This window comes from Lissotriton helveticus, chromosome 4_1 (assembly GCF_964261635.1).
Source record: "Lissotriton helveticus chromosome 4_1, aLisHel1.1, whole genome shotgun sequence".
In the NCBI taxonomy this organism is placed as follows: Eukaryota; Metazoa; Chordata; class Amphibia; order Caudata; family Salamandridae; genus Lissotriton; species Lissotriton helveticus.
In genome coordinates, this window is record NC_136063.1 from 396,015,856 (window position 1) to 396,039,579 (window position 23,724).

The following is a 23,724-nucleotide window of genomic DNA, read 5'->3' on the forward strand; positions in this document are numbered from 1 at the left end:
AGCTAACTTAAATACCAATCTAAATGTATTAGTATTAATACAACATGAATGTAGCTGGTTAGTAACAAATTAATTAGAATTTTACAATTACATTACAGCTCACATTTTTAAATGATTTACATATCACACATATTTTCAATTTGAGACATACGGCGCTTACGGCTCTCATCGCTAGTTCGTCGGACTTTGTTGCAGAGATAGGAGGGCCGAATTTACCAGCCAGTATCTCCAAACACAAGTGCAGTCATTACGAATTTTGTCCCCACAAAATGTGGATTTATAGCTTCACTAAAAACCTAAAAAATGTATAATTGTCAGCCGAAGTGCCGGTTGGTTGTGGAGGGGCAGGGATCTGGTACACGCTTATGTATGTCAGGGAGTAGCACGTCTTCTCCCCTCAGACTGCTGCATGGGGCAGGCAGTGTGCTGCCCTTAGCCCCTGTCCTGCAGCATTAGTAGCATGCCCGTGTCTCCGGGTCCAGAATTATCACATCCAGAGTTTTCAAACCCAATAATTCTGGGCATGAGACTCTTGAAATGGCGACTTTGCGCACTTTCACCCTGAGTTACTGGTCTGGGAGAAATACCCCAACATAATGAAGCTCTAAGTGACTTGACCTGTAGTTCAAATGAAACACTGTACCGGGATATGAACCCTGCTCCCCATGTCATAAAATCAGCAGCTTAGATACATAACTGGGAGGGAGCACAAGCGCAAGCATGGCTGTCACAAACCGATGCTTTTCAAACACTACTTTACAGTTACCACAAGTATACACAATGTATAGGTCCTCACTATGTGAGTAGCAGATCAATGGAATATTGGCAACAAGACTCTACAGGTAAGGAAATTACGGTATTAGCTGTGTGGAGACAGTACATTTTGAAGGTTCAAGCCTAGATAACCTATGGTTGCACTAACAGGCCATGTACTTAAAATGTTTAGAAGGCTGGGGCCATAAACCAATGTTAGCACATCGGTCCGGTCCGGTCCTCGGATGCTTGATTCCGTTCTGGGAAGGACATGGCTTTTGTAGTTCGGACTGGACTGTTCCCATGGGGCAACAGGGTCAGAGCTGATTTGCATATCGCCATTGTCTAACCCAGGGTGGTGTGGAGTGCAAAAAAACGATGGATTTGGGCCCAGATCTTTTGACTGGGGGAGTGTGTGACATTGATCCACATTCAGTCCATCACTTGTTGTTTTTGCAATTGCCGCCCTAAGTGCGCTGGGGATGCCCAGACGTGGGTCCCAGGCACTCCACACCACTGGAATCAAGCTAGCCGGGCTGAAGAGAGGTGTTACCTCGAAACCGGTCCGGTCCTCGGATGCTTGATTCCGTTCTGGGAAGGACATGGCTTTTGTAGTTCGGACTGGACTGTTCCCATGGGGCAACAGGGTCAGAGCTGATTTGCATATCGCCATTGTCTAACCCAGGGTGGTGTGGAGTGCAAAAAAACGATGGATTTGGGCCCAGATCTTTTGACTGGGGGAGTGTGTGACATTGATCCACATTCAGTCCATCACTTGTTGTTTTTGCAATTGCCGCCCTAAGTGCGCTGGGGATGCCCAGACGTGGGTCCCAGGCACTCCACACCACTGGAATCAAGCTAGCCGGGCTGAAGAGAGGTGTTACCTCGAAACCGGTCCGGTCCTCGGATGCTTGATTCCGTTCTGGGAAGGACATGGCTTTTGTAGTTCGGACTGGACTGTTCCCATGGGGCAACAGGGTCAGAGCTGATTTGCATATCGCCATTGTCTAACCCAGGGTGGTGTGGAGTGCAAAAAAACGATGGATTTGGGCCCAGATCTTTTGACTGGGGGAGTGTGTGACATTGATCCACATTCAGTCCATCACTTGTTGTTTTTGCAATTGCCGCCCTAAGTGCGCTGGGGATGCCCAGACGTGGGTCCCAGGCACTCCACACCACTGGAATCAAGCTAGCCGGGCTGAAGAGAGGTGTTACCTCGAAACCGGTCCGGTCCTCGGATGCTTGATTCCGTTCTGGGAAGGACATGGCTTTTGTAGTTCGGACTGGACTGTTCCCATGGGGCAACAGGGTCAGAGCTGATTTGCATATCGCCATTGTCTAACCCAGGGTGGTGTGGAGTGCAAAAAAACAATGGATTTGGGCCCAGATCTTTTGACTGGGGGAGGGTGTGACATTGATCCACATTCAGTCCATCACTTGTTGTTTTTGCAAGCACATCTTTTAAAGCACTAGTTATCATAATACATGTTGTAATATGTTCTACTTTGCAAGGTGTCGTAATGCTCCTAGTATGCAACCATACAAAACTTCCTATACTTCTAAGTAGCGACTTACATTGTATTGTGATTGCACTTGCATATACACCAGACTGAGTCTTTTCCCGCTAGGAGAAAAGTCGGAACAAGATTTAGACAGCCCTCTCCCAGACACGGACTGGCAGAGACTGCCTTAATAAGATTTCTCAAAAGGCCAAGTTCAAGTGTATACATTTTAACATTCTTCACAGGGATTACCTTACATCAATAAAGCTTCATCTCATATACCCAGTTGAAATTGAATCCTGTAGCACTTTACAAGTTTCCATTGAGCCCCTGTGAGCACGTGGTAGGTTTCCAGTATTTCCCAGCTGATAGATTATGCAGTTTTTCGAATACCAATTAACATTCTCAAGTCAACCCACTCTGCAGACTTCGTTTTCTAGTTCCATAATGAGTCAGCTATCACATTTTGAGCCATGGCTCACTAGATGATCTATCAGACCCCACCCCGCTGTGACATAATGGGTGATAAGGGAAACAGGGAAATTAAAGAACACATTTCGAAGTCTATGTGCAATCACTCTCTATCGTTGGTACTGTCCTGGTCCATTTTTGTTCTTTATAAAGAAACATGAAAGAAAGTTGCACCATCCTATGGTTTTCTACCTGTTGGGTCTTGCTGATTTTATCAGAGACTTCAGCAGGATGTTTGTGGTTTCCTTTGAACAATCATAATCCACCACCACAGACGCTGCATCCACACTCTCTAGAGCCCCGGGATTCTGGAAGAATCGTGTTTCTGCCTTAACATGGCCTTAGGAAACTTATTAGAGAAGTCACATGGAAGGATCGACTCTGACAGGCTCCACATGCTCGCCACAAAAAAATGTTTGTGCTGTATAATACTAGCAAAATAAAACCGAGATATGGAAGCACCAGCAAGCAACATTTTAGGGTGCGGAAAGCAACATGTTGGTCCCAAGCAACAAGTAGCAGCCCACTGGAGTAGACATTGTTAAGACTGATGCCGGTCACTGGGACTTTAGCTTTCATGAAACTTTACTATTAGTTGTGGCATTTAAGATATAGGTTTGCTATTTGCAGTTCTAACTTTATCTGATTGTACCCTATGAGCCGGAACTGCTTAGCACTTTAAAACTAAATGGAGATGATCATGTGTAATTAAACATACTTCTTATAATCCACTGTAATCACAGTACATCATTGAAAATCTCAGTCGCATAGAGGGTAACCCGTGGGTTTTAGCAAATGATTAAAATTCATTGTAGAAGTCGACAAACTTGTAAGAGATTAATAATTACCTGTCTGAAGAGAGATCACTTGCAAGTTGGTGCGTCACTCCAGAGCCATTTTTAATTGAGCCTTGCCGCGTGAGCCCTTGAGATCTGTTCCTGTCAGAGGCTGGTGCAGAGAGTTCTCCCGAGGGTCCCTGATACTGGGATTGCTCTTGTAGCTTTGCTTTTTTCTCCTGAGGTGCTTCTTCGTTTCGGAGCCCTGTGAGAGGGTCTTGGCCAGGCTGCTGCTTTGAGTTTGTTCCACTGTTATAGAACCAGGCTCCGGATTTGGTGAGGATTTCTTGTTGTTTTCGGCACAAATTACATACCCATATTACCTGTGCATTGGTTGAAGACAAAAACAAAGCTGCTGTTTCAGAACTTGTTCTAATAAGCCAGACTAGAATTGTAAACAGGATTCGATGAGCTTTATCTCGAGAGGTCACAAATATGCAAATGCTATATAATCATACATTAGCCTAAATCCTTAGAATGCATATATTTACTTTTTAATTAAGTCTGTGGTTTAGGGTGTATTTTGAACGTGAAATCTATCTGCTGTATTAATCCTACTGGAACAAAACCAAGCGAATTTGCATTTAGGTGGTCCATATCATTTTATATTCAAACTTTACAACTTTAAAAAACAATGCAATTAAGAATCACAATATAAACATTTTCCTCAAACAATCAATATCTCAAATATTCCTTTTGTAACCCTGGAAATAAATTCTCCATTAAGTAATGATTAGGTGACTTGAAGATGGGCCAGACATTATCACACGAGGTAATCATGGTCATTTTGAAATTTCAACTTTTCAGACTATTTCACTTACCGTTTTGGTAAAACTGTTTTGCGATCAAATCTACAATTGAAGGAAAAACCATTGAAATGTTTTCAAAAGACTCCAGAAGGTTTACAGGATGTATGTACTAACTGTTAGACCGGATAGCCTTAGGATTGTCTCCCCCCAACTTTATGTCTTACTACTCGAGTTTTTGCTAATTCTTTTTTGTTGTCCACACATTTCTAGCTAATGCCAAAGTGCTTGTGCTCTTGCCTTTAAACATGCTGAATTTGGCTTACATCCAAATGGCACATTTTATTTACTTTTATAATTCCTGAGTAAAGTTGTACTACATGTACCCATGGTCAGTAAATTACATGCTAATAGTGGGATTGCATCACTCATTGTGCAACCCACTTAAGTAGCCGTTCTGCATACCTAAGGCCTGCCACTCCAGCCTGTGAGTGCAGTTTTAACCTGACATTTCAACCTGGCAAAATAAACTTTTTGATACCCATAAACCTCCCTTTTTAGTACATATGTCACCCCTAGTGCAGAGTATTTAAAAGGTGTGACTTGTACTTTTATGTTTTTCACGTCCTGGTTGTGAAAAACTCTTACAATTGTTTTCCACTACTGTGAGGCATCCCTCCCATAGGGAAACATTGGGTTACCTTATTACATTTGATAAGTTAGCAAACACAAGGAGATGAAAGACTGAGCACTGAAACTGTCAGTCACAGATCTGGGTTGAATCCACCATAGTTCTTTAGCTCACTTCACCACCTCAGTTCAGACCCAGCTATATTTAAATCAGTCTTGACCTTCTGCCTCATGGGAACAGTCCAGTCCGAACTGCCAAGCCAGGTCTTCTCTGAACCAGAAACAAGCATCCAGGACCGGTTTCGGGGTAACACCCCATATCAGCCAGTCTAGCTTGAATCCAGTGGCAAAGTGAGCAAAGGAACCCACTTCTGGGCATACCCTGCCAACTTAGGGAAAACATAGCAAACCCAAGGAGATGATGGACGGAGCGCTGAAACTTTTCAGACACTCACCCCCAGTCACAGATCTGGTTTGAATCCATCATAGTTCTTTAGCACAATTCGCCACCTCAGTTCAGGCACAGCTATATGTAAATCAGCCTTGACCCTGTCCCTCATGGGAACAGTCCAGCCCGAACTGCCAAGCCACATTTTCCCTGAACCAAAAACGAGCCTCTTGGGACTGGTTTCAGAGTAACACCCCTCATCAGCCAGGCTAGCTTGAATTCAGTGGCAAAGTTAGCAAGGACCCACGTCTGGGCATACCCTGCCAACTTAGGGTGAACAAAGCAAACATAAGGAGATAATGGATGGAGCGCTGAAACTTTTCAGACACTCACCCCCGGTCACAGATCTGGGCTGAATCCATCATCCTTCTTTAGCTCACTTCGCCACCTCAGTTCAGACCCAGGTATACGCAAATCAGTCTTGACCCTGTCCCTCAAGACTGCATATAGCTGGGTCCAAACTGAGGTGGCACAGTGAGCTAAAGAACGATGATGGATTCAACCCAGATCTGTGACTGGGGGTCAGTGTCTTAAAAGTGTCAGCGCTCCATCCATCATCTCTTTGTGTTTGATGTAATAAGTTAAAACATTCAATTGAGAGCAGATAGGAAAATCGATTTTGGTCTCTAAACACTTGTAATTTAAAACCCTCTTTAATGCTATAGTCATATTTTAAGTCACAATTCTGAAAATGCCACTTTTAGCAGTTGGTCTTTGTGTATTACTCCTAGACAGTAAGACGAAGGGAGAATAGGTGTTGGTAGGATGGGCCATCTCTGACTTGATGAGGGGGCGGAGCTGTCACCTACAACTCTTGCATATCACAAAGTATCTGACTCTGTATACTTACAAAGGGTTTAACACTAGTCTTTTGTACATCCAGACAAGCTGGGGCTAGGGTAGGGAGGCAGGAAATTCCCAACACCTTGAGGGGCAAAAAATTCCAGAGCCTTCTCATACTTCAAAGCTGCCACCAAGTTTAAATATTGGACCCTTAGACCCAACTCTTCAGTATATCTCTGGACTCAGAAAGACTGCTGTGCTGCCCTGTTGCAAGAAGGGCTGCTACTCTGCTGCCTAAGTGAAAATTACTGGACCTGCACCTTGAACCCAGGGCCATCAGAGTGACTCCAAGAGCTACTTGGGTGGCCTTCTGATCAGAAACTCAGGGCTAGAAAAGGCTCCAACCCCCTTGAATCCAGCACCTGGACTCTGTCTGCTGTGAGTCATGCCCCAAAGTGTTGCTACTCCAGTCCTGGACATTTAGAATTGGGCCTGGATGTGCTCTGCCAACCCAGCTGTGGTCCAAACAGACCTGCGATAACACAACACATCATCCTGCAGCCTGGTATTGGAACGGCTTCTGCGCAACACATCCCCGATTAATGAGCTTGCAGCTCTTGGAACGGCCACTGCACAATGCATCCTTAGTGCAGGTATTCGTATTGCAACCTTGCAGCTCCTCTGAACTGCCGCTGCACGATGCATCTTCAGCACAGGACCTCACATTGCAGCCCCAAATAACCACTGCGTGATGCATCCTTGACGCTGGACCTCCCTACACTCTTCAACCAGGATTTAAGGTACTTTGATCAGCTGGCCTAACTTGGTCCCTGCATCCAGACCGCGCTCCATTGAAGTCAGCCTGTCCTTGGGACTTGGTGCTGGTTTCGCACGACCAGATAACCACAGTTGCGCATTCTTCTTTTAAGCACGATTTTTACCTAAAAATTTGTAACTGCATTTCTCCAGATCTACTGATTGTAAGTTTCATTCCTTTGGTGTCGCCTAATGTATTACATTTTACACTGTTTTTCTAAATTAGTGTGGGATTTTCTTATGTTATGTTTTCACATTATTGCTGTTTGTATGATGCATAAATACTTTAGACATTGCCTCTAAATTAAGCTGGACTGCTTTTGTGCCAAGCTACCACAGGATTGAGCACAGGTTAATTTGGGATTTGCTTGTGTTTCGCCCTGACAAGAATTGTGGTTGATACTTGAGTAGGGTTCGAACCCCCTTAACCAGTAACCCAATATCCTACACTAATCCATCCCAAATAAGTACTAGAAGGTGTATTCTTCCAATGAGCCATGACTGCTTATAGCTCTAAGTCATTATCGCTTTGGGCTGAGAATAATTTCATTGCTCCCCTGATCTTAAAAATGCACATTTGTACGTTTGGCATTGCTGTGCCAGCCCAACGAGGAGTAGCCCAATGATGAAGCAGGACACCCATTTGGTTGTGTGAGGACATTCACGTCTGATCAATCGGATCCCCGGGATCCTTCTGGTCAGTACCTTGTTCCCGACCGACAGCTTTGCTTCCATTCTTTCTCTCTTTAGAGGAACAACATCCCCCTTGTTACGTTACTACACTTTCAAAGTATTGATTTCTGCAATTATCAAACGTTACCACCAAGCTCACTTGAGAAAACTATTTGGTTTTGGCTCAAATACCATTTGCACTCCCTGTTGTACGCACCAAAAGTATTACCAGTACCATGCAGTCATCTAGAATGACATCTTTGTGTCGTAGAACAGACAGATGGCTCTGGACCCAGTTATTATTCCCCTGCAACAGTTCCTTGAAATGTTGTATCTTGATAGGAACACGTATTATTTGGCTCATAGCAACAAAACTAACTCCAACTTCAAAAAGACTTTCATTTAGAAACATTTTTTTAAATTAACCCTAAAAAGATGGGACTTTTCCAGCTCTACCTAGTTAAATATTTCGTACCTAGATGTGTGACTGAAATAAAACTCCTTCTGAGTAAAAATTACCCATGAACTATCAAGTTTAACATTAACGGAACACCCAAAAAGAAGCCTCACAACTGAGAACAAGGTAAATTAAATAGAATTGGCACCCTAATCCCAACTCCTAAACTCAAATGTAAATACATATTTATGCTTTTTGTCCTTATGAGAGGAATGGAAGAGAAGTACGCTTAGTAGAAGGGAATGTTGGAAACCGTGCTTAATCTAAGCCGGTGGTTTCCGATGTTCGGCATCAGCACTTAATTGTCAACAAGGCACTTATGACAGTCTGCCACATGGTTCTCATCTAATTTAGAGATGAGCAGAACGGTTGTTCATCACCTAGTTACCTTTTCCCTGACTGATTCTTGGGTTAATCTGGATATAAAGTGTCCGTGTGTTGCTGGTTCTACTCAGTCCACTGTTGTGTGGGGGTGTGTGGGCCTTGCCAGGCACAGGTGGCCGCTTGCGCAGGGGTTGGGACGCGCAGCGCCAGCCAGTGAGCCACACACTCGTCCCAGTCGGAAGTGACGTGTCCGAGCACACGCCTTCCTTTTATTGATCCCCGCAGGCCACGCCTGGCCTGCGGATGCATGGATGCGTGCGTGCGTCCACTAGAGTGCTAACCGCACTACATCTCTATCCAACTATACAAAAATTCGAAAATGCTCAAACCAAACTGTTCACAATGTCACACTGAATGAAATCAGGCACTCTGTACTTGCGTGTCCCTCTTGATGACGGCTTCAGGGTCTCAGCTGGCAGGCGTAGTCGTTGAGTCTTTGACTTGGGCGGGGATTGGGCCTCAGACTGTATCGAGGGGTGCGGCCTTGCCCTCGTTCTCCCCCCCGTGATGGATTCCGGGTGGGGGTGCCCAAGATTGATGCTCCCGCCCCCGGCTCTGGCTCTGGCTCTCGGGTGACTCGTACTGAGCTGCCCTCTTCTTTTTGTGCCACTGCCCGTGGTGGCTCGTTGGTTCCATCTGTGTCTTCGGTGTCCATGCTTGAGCTAAGAGGGACCGTCTTAAACCATGAGGTGTTCCTCGAGACTTCTTCTCCCTCCCTGCTGGCAGTCACCATAGTCCCCTTCGTGTTGGTTACAGTCCACGGGCCTGGTTCATAGTATGTTTGAAATTTCCCTCCTGGGCGTCTGTTTCTGATGACAACTTGATCTCCTCGGTGTAGTTGTTTTGGTGTCGCTCTGCGCCGGCGGCTCGCTCGCATGTTGTTCCTGCGCCGGCGTTCTTGAACCTCCCTCATGTCGTCCCTCACCAGTATCGGTACTGGGGAAGTGGGGAGGAGGTCTCTGCGTTGACCTTGAAACATTAAGGACCATGGGCTTTTCCGAGTAGTGCAGTGGGGCGTTCCTCGATATTCTCTCAAGAACTCATGCAGTCTTTGCTCCGGGTCGGCTTCCTCTACCACTGCAATCCTGAACATTTTGTTGAGAGTCCGCATGAATCTTTCTGCCTCTCCATTAGCTTGTGGCCACTGGGGAGTGATGCGCCGGTGAGCGATGCCTCTGGTTTTCAAGAACGTGGCAAACTCCGTTCCCTGGAATGGTGGCCCATTGTCACTTTTGATCTCGCCAGGCAGTCCAAACAGGGAGAACATTTTTTCTAACGCTCGCCCCACATGTGTAAATGCCGTGGATGGCACTCTTTCCACAATGGGGTATTTGGAGTACGAGTCAATGACTACCAGGGTGTGGCCCTCTCCAGGGAAACTTCCAAAGTCGACGCTGACCTTTGACCACGGGGTCGTGCATGCTTCTTCAGTGATTATGGGGACCGGCCTTTCAGGATCGCTGGTCAGCTGGCAGGACATGCAATTCTTGACATACTCTTCCACCGTGTTTTCCAGTTCGGGGAACCACACCTTCTCCCGCATGCGCGCCTTCATTTTCGTAGCACCCTGGTGGCCCCCATGTGCGAGCTGGGTAGCTCGGTGTCTGAGGCGTTTTGGTATCACTAGGCGTGTCCCTCTCAACAGTACACCCTCTTCCGTGGCGCTGAGCTCGTGACGGATGTGCCAAAACTTCGTGAGGGCTTCTTTATCCGATGCTGTCCAAGTGTTGGGGGGGTGTAAGTAGTCGGTCCAGGATCCTTCTTGTACTGCCTGCAGTGACCTCATGTATGGATTATCGTCCACTGTCGCCTCCTTGATCTCATCGATGGTCATGCATTGGGGGCAGGAAGTGAGTGCTACCCACTGGACATATTCTTCACACTCTTCATCAGCAGCTGCTGGCTCTTGGGGTATTGGGTGGCGCGATAGGTAGTCGGCTGGGTTTTTGGCTCCCGGTCTGTATACTACTTCCATGTCGTATGTTTGCAGCTGGATCACCCACCTCTCAATGCGTGGCGGCGGATGGGGAGCAGTGCCCTTGAAGAGCGGCACTAAGGGTTGATGATCTGTGACCATCACAAACGATTGTCCCTGTAGATAGAGGTGAAAGTGGCTGCAGGCCCACTTGATGGCTAGGGCCTCTCGCTCTATCTGTGCGTATCTGGTCTCGGTCGGGGTTAGCGCCTTGCTGGCAAACGCCAGAGCCGTCCATTTCCCTGGTTCATGTTCTTGTGTCAGGACGGCTCCTAGGCCCACTGGGCTTGCGTCCACGATGACCTCGGTCCGCTTGGCCGGGTCAAAGTACGAGAGTGTTGCGTTTTCAAGGAGTGCGTCTTTTATGCTCTGAAAGGCATCGTGCTCCTTTGGGCCCCACGTCCAGGTAGCATCCGTCTTCGTTAGAGCTCGGAGGGGCTCGCTGCGGGTTGCCAGTCCCGGTATGAAGCGACCACAGTACGTGGCCATCCCGAGGAAGCTCCTCACCTCCGTTGGAGATTTCGGTGCTGAGGCGTCTTTGATAGATTTTGACTTCCTTGGATCAATTTGGACCCCTTCCTGGTTGAACACGTAACCAAAGAATTCGATCGATGATTGGAAAAATTGACATTTTTCTTTATGGAGAGTTGCTCCATGCGCACTTAGTCTTTTTAACACATCTCGCAGCTGTTTATAGTGTTCGGATGCAGTGGCGGAATGGATGAGGATGTCGTCGCTTACATTGATCACCCCCGGCAGTCCTGACAGTAGCTCCCTGATGGTGTTCTGGAACACCTCCGCTGCCGAAGATATACCGAAGTTGAGACGTTTGTACCGCCGGAGGCCAAGGTGGGTGCTGAATGTTGTGATGAAGCGACTTTCTTCAGCGAGGGGCAGTTGGTGGTAGCCCGCATTGAGGTCGATTTTCGAGAACCATCTCGATCCATTCACATCAGCTATGATGTCATCCATCGTGGGTGTTAAGTGCCTCTCCCTTCTGATTGCGGTATTCGGTAGCCTCATATCGATGCATAGTCGGATCTCGCCCGGTTGCTTGGGTTTTTCGACTATGACCATGGGGGAGACCCAGGGGGTGGGTCCCGTTACCTTCTCGATGACCCCCATATTTTCTAGTTTTTCGAGTTCTTTTTCCACTAGCGGCCGCAGGTGGAATGGTATTCGCCGATGGCGTAGGGCTGTAGGGATGACGGACTTGTCGATGTGGAGCTTTATCGGATCACATTTGATGCACCCCAGGCCCTTGAACAGTTCAGGGAAGCGCTCCAGTAGTTCCTCCACCTGGTGGTTCCGGATGCGGTTAGCGAAGGCGATCAACTTCAAGTCCTCCGCCGTGTGGCTGCTCAGCAATGTGTCGGCCTCCCGGTCGATGATGTGTATCGTTGCGGTCACTTCATTCTCGTCAGCTCGTATGGGTGTTACGATTTTTCCCTTCAGAGGGAGGGGAGTGTCTGCTCCGTAGGCGAATATTCTGGTCTTGGAGCGCAGGACCTCCGGACGAGGGCGTAGCTTGTTAAATTCTTGCAGTCCCATGACATTGACGGTGGCGCCCGTGTCAATGACTGCTTTTACCTCGGTCTCTCCCACCTGTACAATACACGTTGGCTGTGGTCGACGTCTGAGTTTGAGTTCTCTGGCAAAAGAGATTACATACACCTCTTCGTCTTCCGAATCCGACTCATCATAGGTCGTTGGCAGGAACTTGTCCGTTCTCTCTGGGGGTGGATCGGTGAGTGATAGTTGGCGGACAGCTTTGGTAGGTGTCCATGACTTCTTGGCATTCCGGGGTTGGCTCTTCCGGCGGCAGACTGACGCAAAGTGGTTGGGAATTCCGCAGTTCCCGCAGGTTTGCCCTTGGGCTGGGCAGTCTTTAGCTGCATGTGGTTCATGTCCGCAGTATCCGCAGCGGCTTTGCAGTGCGTCTCTTCGGAATCCCTTTTTCCCTTGGCCACGTGGTCGTGGGCGTACTGCGTCAGCACGCTCAGCCTTGACGGTTTCTGTTTTGGCGGGAGTTTTGTGTAGAGCCTGCTCCATGGCTGTTGCCCTGGCATCAGAGAGTTCGTGTGATCTAGCCAGAATGAGGATGTTTTCCAGCGATATTCCTGGTTTTCTCAAGATGTGGCCCCTCAAAGTCTTATCTCGGCACCCTTGTATTAGCTGGCGTCGTATGGCCTTTGGCTGGTCTTCGTCCGTGGAGCTAGCCAGCTCCCGGACTCGGGTGTAGAATTGGTCCATGGACTCACCCTCACGCTGGCGGGCTTGCCCTAGCTTGAAGACCTCGAAGTCTACATTTAGTTGAGGGTCAAAGTGGTTGTTCAGGGCGGTGACAGCGTCAGCATACGTGGTCGCCCCCGTCGGGATAGGTAGGTGTTTGAAGAGCCTGAAGACCTCGTCCCCAGCGTAGTGGAGAAGCAGCGATCGTTTCACCGCGTCATCCGTCTCCCTTGTGACTACAAAGTAGTTCTCGAGCCTTTCTAGCCAGATTTTCCAGCGGGGCGAGGCAGTAGGCGGATCACTCGCCTCACTGAATGGCGGCAGCACCCCGGCAGCAGCATGCTGGAATGGGATGTTGATGATGGGGACCACAGCGTCTCCATCCCCCATGGTGGCGGTGCACAGGGGTTATTACAGTAGAGTTCCAAATCACCCCAGCTCTCCCACAGTTTGCAGCAAGAAAGTACCTTGGCAGGGTGTCTCTCCACTTGCCGTCCAGAGTCGTGTGCCACGTGGTCCGTGGGTGAGGGGTGGTTACTGTGGCACTAGGGACTTCCAATCAGGCAGGCACCGACAGCAGGGGCAGCACCAGGCAGCAGTAGGCCCACTTGTGCAGTAGGAGCAAGGCAGGGTAGTGGATAGCCCTTCTTCTGGCGATTCCCGTCGTTTTCTCACCCCAAATGCGTGGGAAAAGGCCCAGGGCGGCGACCTCGCGTACCACGCGAGATGCGTGGTAGTCGGCACCACGTGTGCCTCGTCGGACCGCTCCGCTTAGCTTCAGCGGCGGTCGCCGGTGCAGGCTGCAGGCACACTCGCAGGGCACTTCCCCCAGGGCAGGGCAGCGAGGGCGGATGATCGGCGCCCCGTAGCAGGCAAAGGGCATGCAGGAAATAGCACGCCGGCTCCCGGGACACAGGACAGTGCGCCAGGATACACGCGGTATGCACCGCGGGGGTGAGCAGACTGCTCCGCTCAGGGCACGGCGTACGGGCGAGGGTTGGGCCCCCACCCTTCGTCGCCAATGTTGTGTGGGGGTGTGTGGGCCTTGCCAGGCACAGGTGGCCGCTTGCGCAGGGGTTGGGACGCGCAGCGCCAGCCAGTGAGCCACACACTCGTCCCAGTCGGAAGTGACGTGTCCGAGCACACGCCTTCCTTTTATTGATCCCCGCAGGCCACGCCTGGCCTGCGGATGCATGGATGCGTGCGTGCGTCCACTAGAGTGCTAACCGCACTACATCCACTGTGCACTTTATGCTGTTTTGCACATTGTATGGCTCGATAAGAGCTTGATTCTTAAGCTAAATTCTCCTGCCCAGTCACTTTACCCCATATCAAGAGGGATTAAGATCTTCACAATCCTGGCTACCCCAGAAATCTGTTATGCTACACTCAGTTACATAATTGTTGCTATGAAAATTAGGACATTTTATGCAATGTAAATCTGGTACTGCGATTTTAGATTTTTTTTAAAGATTGCACTTGTTGGCTTTTTATAATAATTATGAATATTGTAACTACTTTGTGCTTTTATGATCATTATGTGGTTGAATAAAGATTTTCTTGAACTTGTATACAGTATATATTCAAAATTACTAATACCTGCCTCCCCAGCCAGTTCTTTAGCTTTGGGGACCTGGAATAATCTGAACGGTCACACTTGCAGTCAAGAGAGATAGCTAGAAGTTGTTTTGGCAGCAACGACAGGGTAGTGCAAGCTGCACTGTCCTCCTGGTAAGGGCCCTGGCATTTATTATTTTATAATTTAAGAACTGGGTGGAAAGGTATGGTGACAAAAAAGTCCCAAAGTGAACAGAACAAAACGAAGGTTAAAGGGTGTATACAATAAAAAAGAAAATGACCCAAGCCGCTCACATACTTCAACTCAGGAAATATATGGGAAAGAAACAGCACAAAATCCAGAGTCGAAGGTACCCATGCACAAGTTCGTGATGTTATAGGAGAAGGTGAGATCCACAACATTTCTAAGCATTAAGCTAAAAAACAGTACGCTCAGTGTTCCACTTCCTGTTTATTTGTATGCCCCTTAAGCGTAAGCAAAAGCAGACTGCTAACCATAGGTACGACCCTCCAGAGGCTAAGACAGTCTGTCGGCTGGGGAAGGAATCTGTCAAACTATGGAGTCCTCGCATCAGCACCAGGTATTCGAACAAGCATGTTCCAGGGCGAAGCGAGAGACCAAACATTTGACATTAGGAATACATAGGCATACAACTCAAAACACAATGGCACATAGTTTCTTGGAGGTACTGGTCCATTTGAGGAGGCAATATATAAACTAATGGAGACCACTGGATAAGAAGAGTATGCATTCCATTAAAGTAAAATAACTGGAACAATAAGAGTTTAAAATCACAATATTTTATGTGGAAAATCTCAAAGCATCTTTTGATTCATCCCAGTGTGCGATGTCAGCTACTTTTTACATCTACTTCTGGGTATTTGAATCAAGCAGCCACCCCACTTGTATGGAAGTTCAAAAGGGTGGTAAATATATTTAAAAAATAAGTTATGGAGACGTTCTTCTGTACCTGGCTTTAGTGGTGGCTTCTAGGAATCCTGAACCTCAGTGACAGTAGATGAAAATGCCTTCTGGATAAACGATGTAGTAAAACTAACCCAAACAGAGAACACTAAATGGTTACAATGACAAACAGGGAGAAAGATCCCTCTATCTCCAACTACAACTAACACATCAAAGAATACTCGATAGAGGGGGAGCACAAATGGCGGTTATGTTATTGCACTTTCTTGCTTAGCTTCTCATGTGGCTGAATTTAAAAGATGGTGGCAGTGCATGGAGGTGGACACAAGATAAATGGTTAAGAATAAGTATGGTGGATGTTCACTTTTTAATAACTGGATAGGTAATGTCTGAAGTGTTCTCAGAAGGTATTCACTTCCACATGAAATTGCTTCATTGTAGCAATCATTAATATATAGTCCATATTCCAGTTGTCGTCGTCTTTCCCATGAGATATTTCACAGCCATGTGATTTGCTAATATGTAACACGTGGATTATTAAACTCAGTTTTAGTTTGCGGACCAATCACGGTTTTTCTTTTCTTGCCCTGCAAACAGTTTACATTGGATGTTTAGCATTTCCTGTAGCACACAAGGTGTTTGTGAACATAATAGAAGAAAGGTCTCACTGTAAACTTTTCATATCTGTCAACACCACTTTATGGGCTATTTTGGGGACAAATTGCGTTTTCCTGTACCTTAGTCAATTTTGTACTGACAAAGTATTAAAATAACAGTGCACCCATGTATCAGTCCACTCCGATCTGACAAAGGACTGCTGACAAGCGGCGCCTAGATTTAGGAAAGGCAGTGATGGCTAGCTGTACTCCTGGCCTAGGGGTCAGGTAAAAAAAGGACATGAGCTTCAACATGAGCATTAACATATGTTAGAGCACATAGGGAAACAGGAGGTTGCCCTATTCTTAATTCAATACAAGAATCCCCAAACCACAAGCCATTTATTAGACTAAACAAGAATTATTGGTCAGGTGGTATGATCCAGGCAAAGAAAAGGCTTTGGACTTGGCCTTGTATGATATCAGCATACTTTGCGTGATTAGACTCAAATAATGTAAAAAAGTATCGACATTTGTGGCCTGCGGGTCCCTGGCACATGAACACAGTAGATGGGACTCACTTTAAATATGTACAAGACCGACCGAGGTCTAGGTTGGCAATATCCCAAAGGACCTAAAGGTAGAAGCGCAGTGAATCCGCAATTCTCACCACTGTTACTACTGTAAATATGATAAGCAGCCCTTTCCTTCTAACATGTGCTACATTTTGTTCCTGTAAAGAGAACCCCTAGCACAACAAGAATGCAAGCAGCTTCAGCGTTCCTGCTATATCCGCCTCGGTCGCACCATTTTATTTGTTGTTTTAGGACCCAATGAATGCATCTGAAATTCCTTTTGTTGTCTCTGAAGAACGCTGCTTCCTGCTGAGCTCTAGCAAAATCATATTCGGAAATGCTGCATTCCGTGGGCTGAAATAGTCTAATATTTATTGATTCACATAAGTTTAAGACGAAAAACACATTGTTCTCACTAAAATTGAAGGTCTTAATATCTTTTTATCAAAATAAAGCTATTTAATAATTAAAAGAAGCTATTATCTGTTATAACAGAAATAATTCCTCCTACAAAAAGAAAAATGTCATTTGTAAAATACTGTTATGCGTCTCAGATAATAACCAGTTTTAATTATTAAATGTTGTATTTCGTATCAGAATATTTAATATTACATTTGTATGGGGAGCATTTCTTACTGATAGCCTCTTTAGTTTTGCCTTTGATGCAATGTCTTCATCCATCTTATTCTATGAGTTTTTATTGTACAGTGTTAAATGAGATATGCACCAGCATTGACCCAATTTCACAGCTATAATATTCAAGCTCTCCCACCTAAGCCTTTGAAAGCCTCTCCCTCTTGATTAAAATGCGTTGTTGAGGTAATTAGATGACAGTAAAACCATGTTCTTCCTTGGATTTGGGACCCTCTAGAATGGAGTGCCAAAAAAATAGGTTGTTCCAGTTAAGTTGCCACAGCAACTTTCAGTCACGCACTAATATCTTTCACCAATGACATTCTAGCACCAGCATGTGGTGTATGGCTCATGGAGGTCACAAGGCACAGAGGAGATGCTTTGGGATGGTGTGGGCAAAGCAGTTTTTTGTACCTCTGCTGCCAACTCGCACTCTACCGTTGCCTGTTAAATTCTCAAGTAAGGCCCATGTAGTGAAGAAGCTTATTTCTAACATTGTTCTCACAAAATAAAATTTTCAGCTGTGACCTTTCAAACATATTTGCATGCATGCCATTGTTGGATTAGTTTCCTTGAAACTAAACTTGTCTACACATCTGGCTTCGCACAAAATTATCACAATGCCCTGAACATCATGTACAAGGTCTCGTTTCACACTATATACAAATGTCATCACTATCGTTATCCACGGGGCGACAGGGCTATCTACAAATCCATGACACTACTAATCTATATACATATCAAAAGGCTGCTTTCTATTATAAAATATGAGCATCCCAACAGATTAGCAGTGGAGGCACTTCGGCTGACACCGAGGCTCCATGCATGCTGACAAATCACCACAGTTAGAAATTAGGGTCTCCAGGTGGCAGAGTTAGGTACCTTTGTCCAATTAGTGACCCTTGCTTCCAGTCAGGGTAAGAAGGATACAGATTTTAGATAACTGCTGCTCACCCCCTTGGTAGCTTGGCACACGCAGACTGGCTCATCCCACAGGCAATATGTAAAGTATTTGTACTTTAAAAACACAGTAATACAGTGATAACACCACAAATGGACACAAACCCGTTTAAAAATAAGAAATTATCTTTATATCTAAACTCAACAAGACCAGAAGGACAGAAATCCAACATATAGGTAGTAAAAAGCACTGAAAAACATTTACTTCCACAATAAAACTTCAGTAACTGCAGGCATCAGCAGGCGCAGATCTGCGTTGCAGGCCGGGTGGTGCATCATGCACGTCAGGTGCGGTGCCCCTGGCCTCGGTGCCGATCGCGGCATCACAGCTGCACCACTTATTGCGGTTTTCTTACTTCTTTCAAGTTGCTTCCAGCTCCCAACAGCAGGGACAACCTCCAGAGGCCCAAAACTGGAATAGGCCCCTCCTGGCAGATCAGAAGTCTCAGCAATAGAGTTCAGGAGCTCTGGGGGTGAAGTCTTTGTGTCCTTGAGACTTAAGAACAGGAGGCCAGCACATAGGCCTTTGGAGATTCATCTTCAAGCAGGTTCACAGCAAAGTTCCAGACTTTGTCCTTCCCTTGGCAGAAGCAGCAACTGCAGGCCAACCCCACTAAGCACACAGCAAAGGGACAGTACTCCTCACAGCTCTCCAACTCTTCTCCTCGGCAAAGGTTTCTCTTGAGGCCAGAGGAGATCTAAATTTCTGGGGTTTAAGGTCTATTACTTTTAACCCATGTTTTCTTTGTTCTCTTTGTGCAAGGGTCTCTGAGCCCAGTCCAAACCAGTTTTGTCCTCACTGGTGTAGTATGACCAGAGGGGGTGGAGACAGCATTGTGCAAGGGAGACAGGCCCTATTCTGGTGCAACAAAATCTCCTCACACTACTCTAAATGTAGCCAAGCCCCATTCAGCTCAGCTCTGAGTCATCCAGGAAGGGCCAGGCACACCTCAACCACCTCTGTGGCTGTCTACAGTGAATGCACATCCCCAGCCCGTGTCACTCCAAAACCATACAGTCAGTCCACAAACAAGCAGAGCCACCCAGAATGGTTAAACAAGAAATGCCTACTTTCTAAAAGTGACATTTTCGAACACACTATTTAAAACCATCTTTACTAAAAGATATGTTATTGAACTACGTTTATTTCTCTGTCTTGTCCCAGTGGAAACTCATACTTGTAAGATGTTACAAAGTATCTCCCATTCTATCCTATGGGACAGATAGCCATTCAATAGTGAAAAACGAAATTGGCAATATCTCACTATCAGGACATGTCAACAGACCAGTACATGTCCTGCCTATTTACAGACACTGCACCCTGTCCATGGGGGTACCTTGTACCTACCATAGGGGTGCCTTACATGTAAGAAATGAGAAAGCTTGGGCCTGGCAAGTGGGTGCTCTTGCCAGTTAGACATGGCAGTTTAAAACTGCACACACACACACACTGCAGGGGCAAATCTGAGATACCTTTTCAGGGCTACTCATGTGCTTAGTACAATCAGTGCTGCAGGCCAACTAGTAGCATTTGACTTAAGACCCTGGCACACTCAGTGCACTTTACTAGGGACTTACCAGTAAATCAAATATGCCAATCAGGGAGAACCAATTGTAATACCAATTTACACAGGGCACACGCACGTTGAAACTGATCAGAACGGGCAAAGTGCCCAAAGCAGCTAAGCCAGCAGAACGGAATCCATCACAGTGTCAAAAAATATAGGCGGTAGAGGCAAAAAGTCAGGGGAAACCACGCCAAAGATGCCACGTCTAACAACCATGCAGCGGCCTGACATCTCATGGAAAGGGGGGTCCAGGTTGTGACCAAGACGGGGTCCTTCATTCTCTCCGACAGGTAGTGGGGTTGGATCATCCCTTGGAGGTATCTTGGCTCTACACCTACACACACTCTAGGGACACTTATAGTAGGGTTTGCTTAGTAGGAGTAAGCTCAATTAATTACTGCCTTGTTTTATATGCCTGCATATATACATTGTTTTAGCACCATGGTGGAATTATATCTACTATTCATGCTTTTGGTGCTTGTAATCACTTTTATCTACTTCTGTCCATTAATCATTGCAGCACGTATTCTATAAGAGAATAACACTGGTTCAATAAATATATTGAAAATGGCCTACCCTGTAGTCTCTGTATACTTCTCTGAGAATAAGTGAGTACAAGTGACTGTTTCCACAATCTCTTTGGGGACAGGGTTGTCATGTTCAGTGGTTGCCAGAAACCATTCTGTCCCTGGTTGGTTAAGGGGGCTTACGGTGGCACTGTGAGCTAGCTGGTCTATAGCCCAACATATCCTGTAGGGGTGTATAGAATCAGTCATGACACCGAGCCCCTAGTTCAAACAATGCCCAGATCCTAATGATTATTATGAAATACACAACATGCCCTCAGTGTGAGTGTGAGTGACCACTACAGTAAATGTAGTCACATGTTGCCCATAGTCTCCTATCTGAGTCATGCTGCACACTAAGGCCAAAAATTGTGTATTCAAACACCAAAGCACCACAGAGAACCTCAATGTCTTTGAGTCAATAGAAGTGACCCAATCCACACAAACACAAGAGCAAAATCTGTATATCCTAGGCTTTCACCTGTCCTTTTGTTGTTGAATGAGGTGTCACTTCATTTTTATGGTTTTGGAAGATGTTGGTCAGACCAGTCATCCAACAGCTGCACATTGCAATGTACCATGACTTTGCTCAAAGGAAACCAATAAATAAACCGAATAGTGAAAAAGAAAAAACTAAATGCTTACATGCCCATAAAACCTGTTCAGCAGGCCTAGCGGTATCATCATAGCTGAGTTACCATATGATCTTCACAGTATACTGTGGACAGGCTCGTTTCTTGTCCCAGGAGATCACAAGCATTTCCGTTGCATTCAATTTGCTGCATAGTGTTACATTGATTGCCCCAGCTTACTCGTCTTCTCACTTGATGAGCATTCTGCACACCCAGTTATCTCTTACATTTATAAAAAATGCCATTGAATTGCCACACTTGAATATCCCAGGGCCAGAGCCTTGCCTCTGTTACCCATCATTGGAGCGGTTCATGACCGTATACGCCTTAATTTGGTTAGCAGCACATTCCAGACCCACATTAACATGAAAGGTATCCAGTAATTCACATTTGCCACTTGTCAGTCACTGGTCTTGGAGAAGTCCTTCATAAGATTTCTAAAGACAGAAAGAGTAAAAATACAGATATACTAAATGGAGCCGACATTATTGAATAAGCAATGTCTGAATCTCCCCATATGTTATCATCGCCTGAGAGAAAGTGGATTATTACTTGGGATGGACCTATTATTAGTAGGACCAGTAAAGGTTTCATTATATTTAAACCTGAACTCAACCTCCGGTAGCTATGGCATAGAGCAGACAGGCTTAACTTAAGAAAATGAGTAAAGCTTTTATAAGTACTAAAACAGTTAAAGAATCGAGAACACAACACAATACAAATCCTACTGCAATTTATAAAAATAGAAAATACTTTAATAAACACAATGTCACCAAAATGACAAACATCAAATGTGGGGAACCGGAGATATGAACTTTTTAAAAGTTTCAATAAAAATTGTACCAAAAAGCACAAAGTGTCAACCACAGGCAACTTGTTGCGCTAGACTGCTTCAAAGTTCCATTGCAATGAATTGCCGGATGGAAACAGGGACCAGGTTCAATCTGGCAAAAAGTCCCATTTACAAGCTTTACACACCTTATTTAATCCCATAAATGCTGAATTTTGGAGAAACCTTACACTCATACAAGGGTTGGGCCAACAACTCTGCTCAATGATTGAAATCATTACTAGGATGAATGTATCCCCTAAAACTTATAATCCTACTGAATATGTTATTTTTAATACAGATTGAAGTTTTGGGCAAGATATTGTTGAGAATGAAGGTCAAAGTATTCTTTCAAAAATTAAATATTTATTTTCATTTGTTTCTCATTGTATGATGCCAAAAGGAAGCTTTCGGAAAAATATCCACAAATTTCACATTGATTGATTGCAGGTGTAGGTTTTACAGTGCTTTATTATATCCAAGAAGATTAGTCTCAAATTTTCTTTTGTCAATTATCCACAAATGTATCACATGGATTAATTACAGGTGTGAGCTTCCCAATTCTTTCATACATCAACGAAGATAAATCGCAAAACAGCCAAAATGTGTTTCGCCCTATGGAGGCACACAAACCTAGGTACCTTATGACTTTAAACAAATCAGGTCAATCTATCCTTTTCATGAACATCACAATGGTCCAAGACTTGAAAAAGCCCTAGGCTTGCGTGCCTCTAGCATGTTTCAGGTCTGCCATTGAAGCCTTTGTGTGCCGTTTCAAACTACCATTTCCATCTGGCAAAAATAACCTTTCTTCTAAAAACATATAAGTCAAAAAGCTGGACATGTTGTACCATGTCCTGGTACTGAAAACCTTGGAAATTCACTTTTTACTACTGCAAGGCCTACTTCTCATAGGACTTCAACGGGGCCCTTTATTAGATTTAATAAGTGGAAATTTCAATTTGGAGCATAGGAATGTCGAGTTTGGTGTCTAAAGAATTGTAATTTAAAACCTTCTTTAATGGTAAAGTTGGATTTGAAGTTACAAGTCTAAAAATATTTTTTTTTAAGTTTTCATTTTCTTGTTTTAAACATTTGTTGCCTGCAGCCTGTTTCCTGGGACGCATGACTGGGTGTAGCTAACAGTGGGTCTTTGTGTATTGCTCCCAGGCAGTGAGACAAAGGAGCATAGGTGTTGGCAGAATGGGCCATCTCTGACTCGATGAGGGGGAGGAGCTGTCACCTACCATGCTTGCACATCACAAAGGCTCTGCCTGACACACTCACAAAGGGTTTGACAGTAATCTATTGTGACCAGGCGCGCAACACCCATTGGGCTCATGGGTCTTCAGCCCCCCTGTTGTGTGTGTCAGCCTGGGCCGAGACAGCTTCGCGGGCTGGCGACCGTCTAATTGCAGCCGCACCTGAGTACTCAACAGGTCTTTAAAAGACCATTTACTTTTAAATTAGGCTTTTGTTGTGTGTTCGCCCCTTCTTACAACCACTCTGTCTATGGTTGGAAGAATTAGCCCCCGCCAAAATATTTTTCAGCCCCCACCGAAATTTGGCTCTAGTTGCCCGCCTGATTGTGACCCCAAATAATCAGTGGCCAGAGCAGGGAGGCAGGAACTTCCAAGCACCTTTGGGGGTGTAAACCTCCAGAACCTTCTCCTACTTCCAAGTGAGCACTAGGTATAAATATTAGACCATCACACCCAGTTTTTCAGCTACACCTCTGGACCTGTGGAAGGCTCAGTAGGACTGCTGTGCTTCTCTCAAGAAAGACCGCTACCCTGTTGCCCTTGCTGCCCAGGGATAGTTGGCTGGCCTCCTGGTCAGAATCTCGGAGATTGAAAAGGCTCCACCAATCAGCTCCTAAATTCTGTCTGCCAAGAGTCCTACCCCACAAGTGGTGCCACTCCAGTCCTGGACCCTTGGAAGTGGACCTGAGGGTGCTCTGCCAGCCCAGCTGTGGTCCTGCAAAGCAGAACCAATGCAGCGCAACGCATTTCCTCACAGGTGCATTGGAACTGCAGCAGTGTGACGCATCTCCGACACCAGACCTCACATCGCAGCTTGCAGTCTCCTCTGAACCGTTGCTGAATGACGCATCCTCATGCACCCCTTCACATCACAAGCCCCACATCAAAGGCATCC

General features: G+C 45.8%; 1 protein-coding gene across 1 annotated transcript in view; it reads right to left on the reverse strand.

Annotated features, from left to right (window-relative positions):
• Nucleotides 1-23,724, reverse strand: part of RIMS2 (regulating synaptic membrane exocytosis 2) — a 1,857,427-nt gene that overhangs the window by 1,213,931 nt on the left and 619,772 nt on the right. Inside the window, exon 5 of the mRNA XM_078686898.1 lies at nt 3,575-3,885. Within this exon, the coding sequence (XP_078543024.1) occupies nt 3,575-3,885 (311 nt within the window). The remainder of the gene's footprint in view (nt 1-3,574; nt 3,886-23,724) is intronic.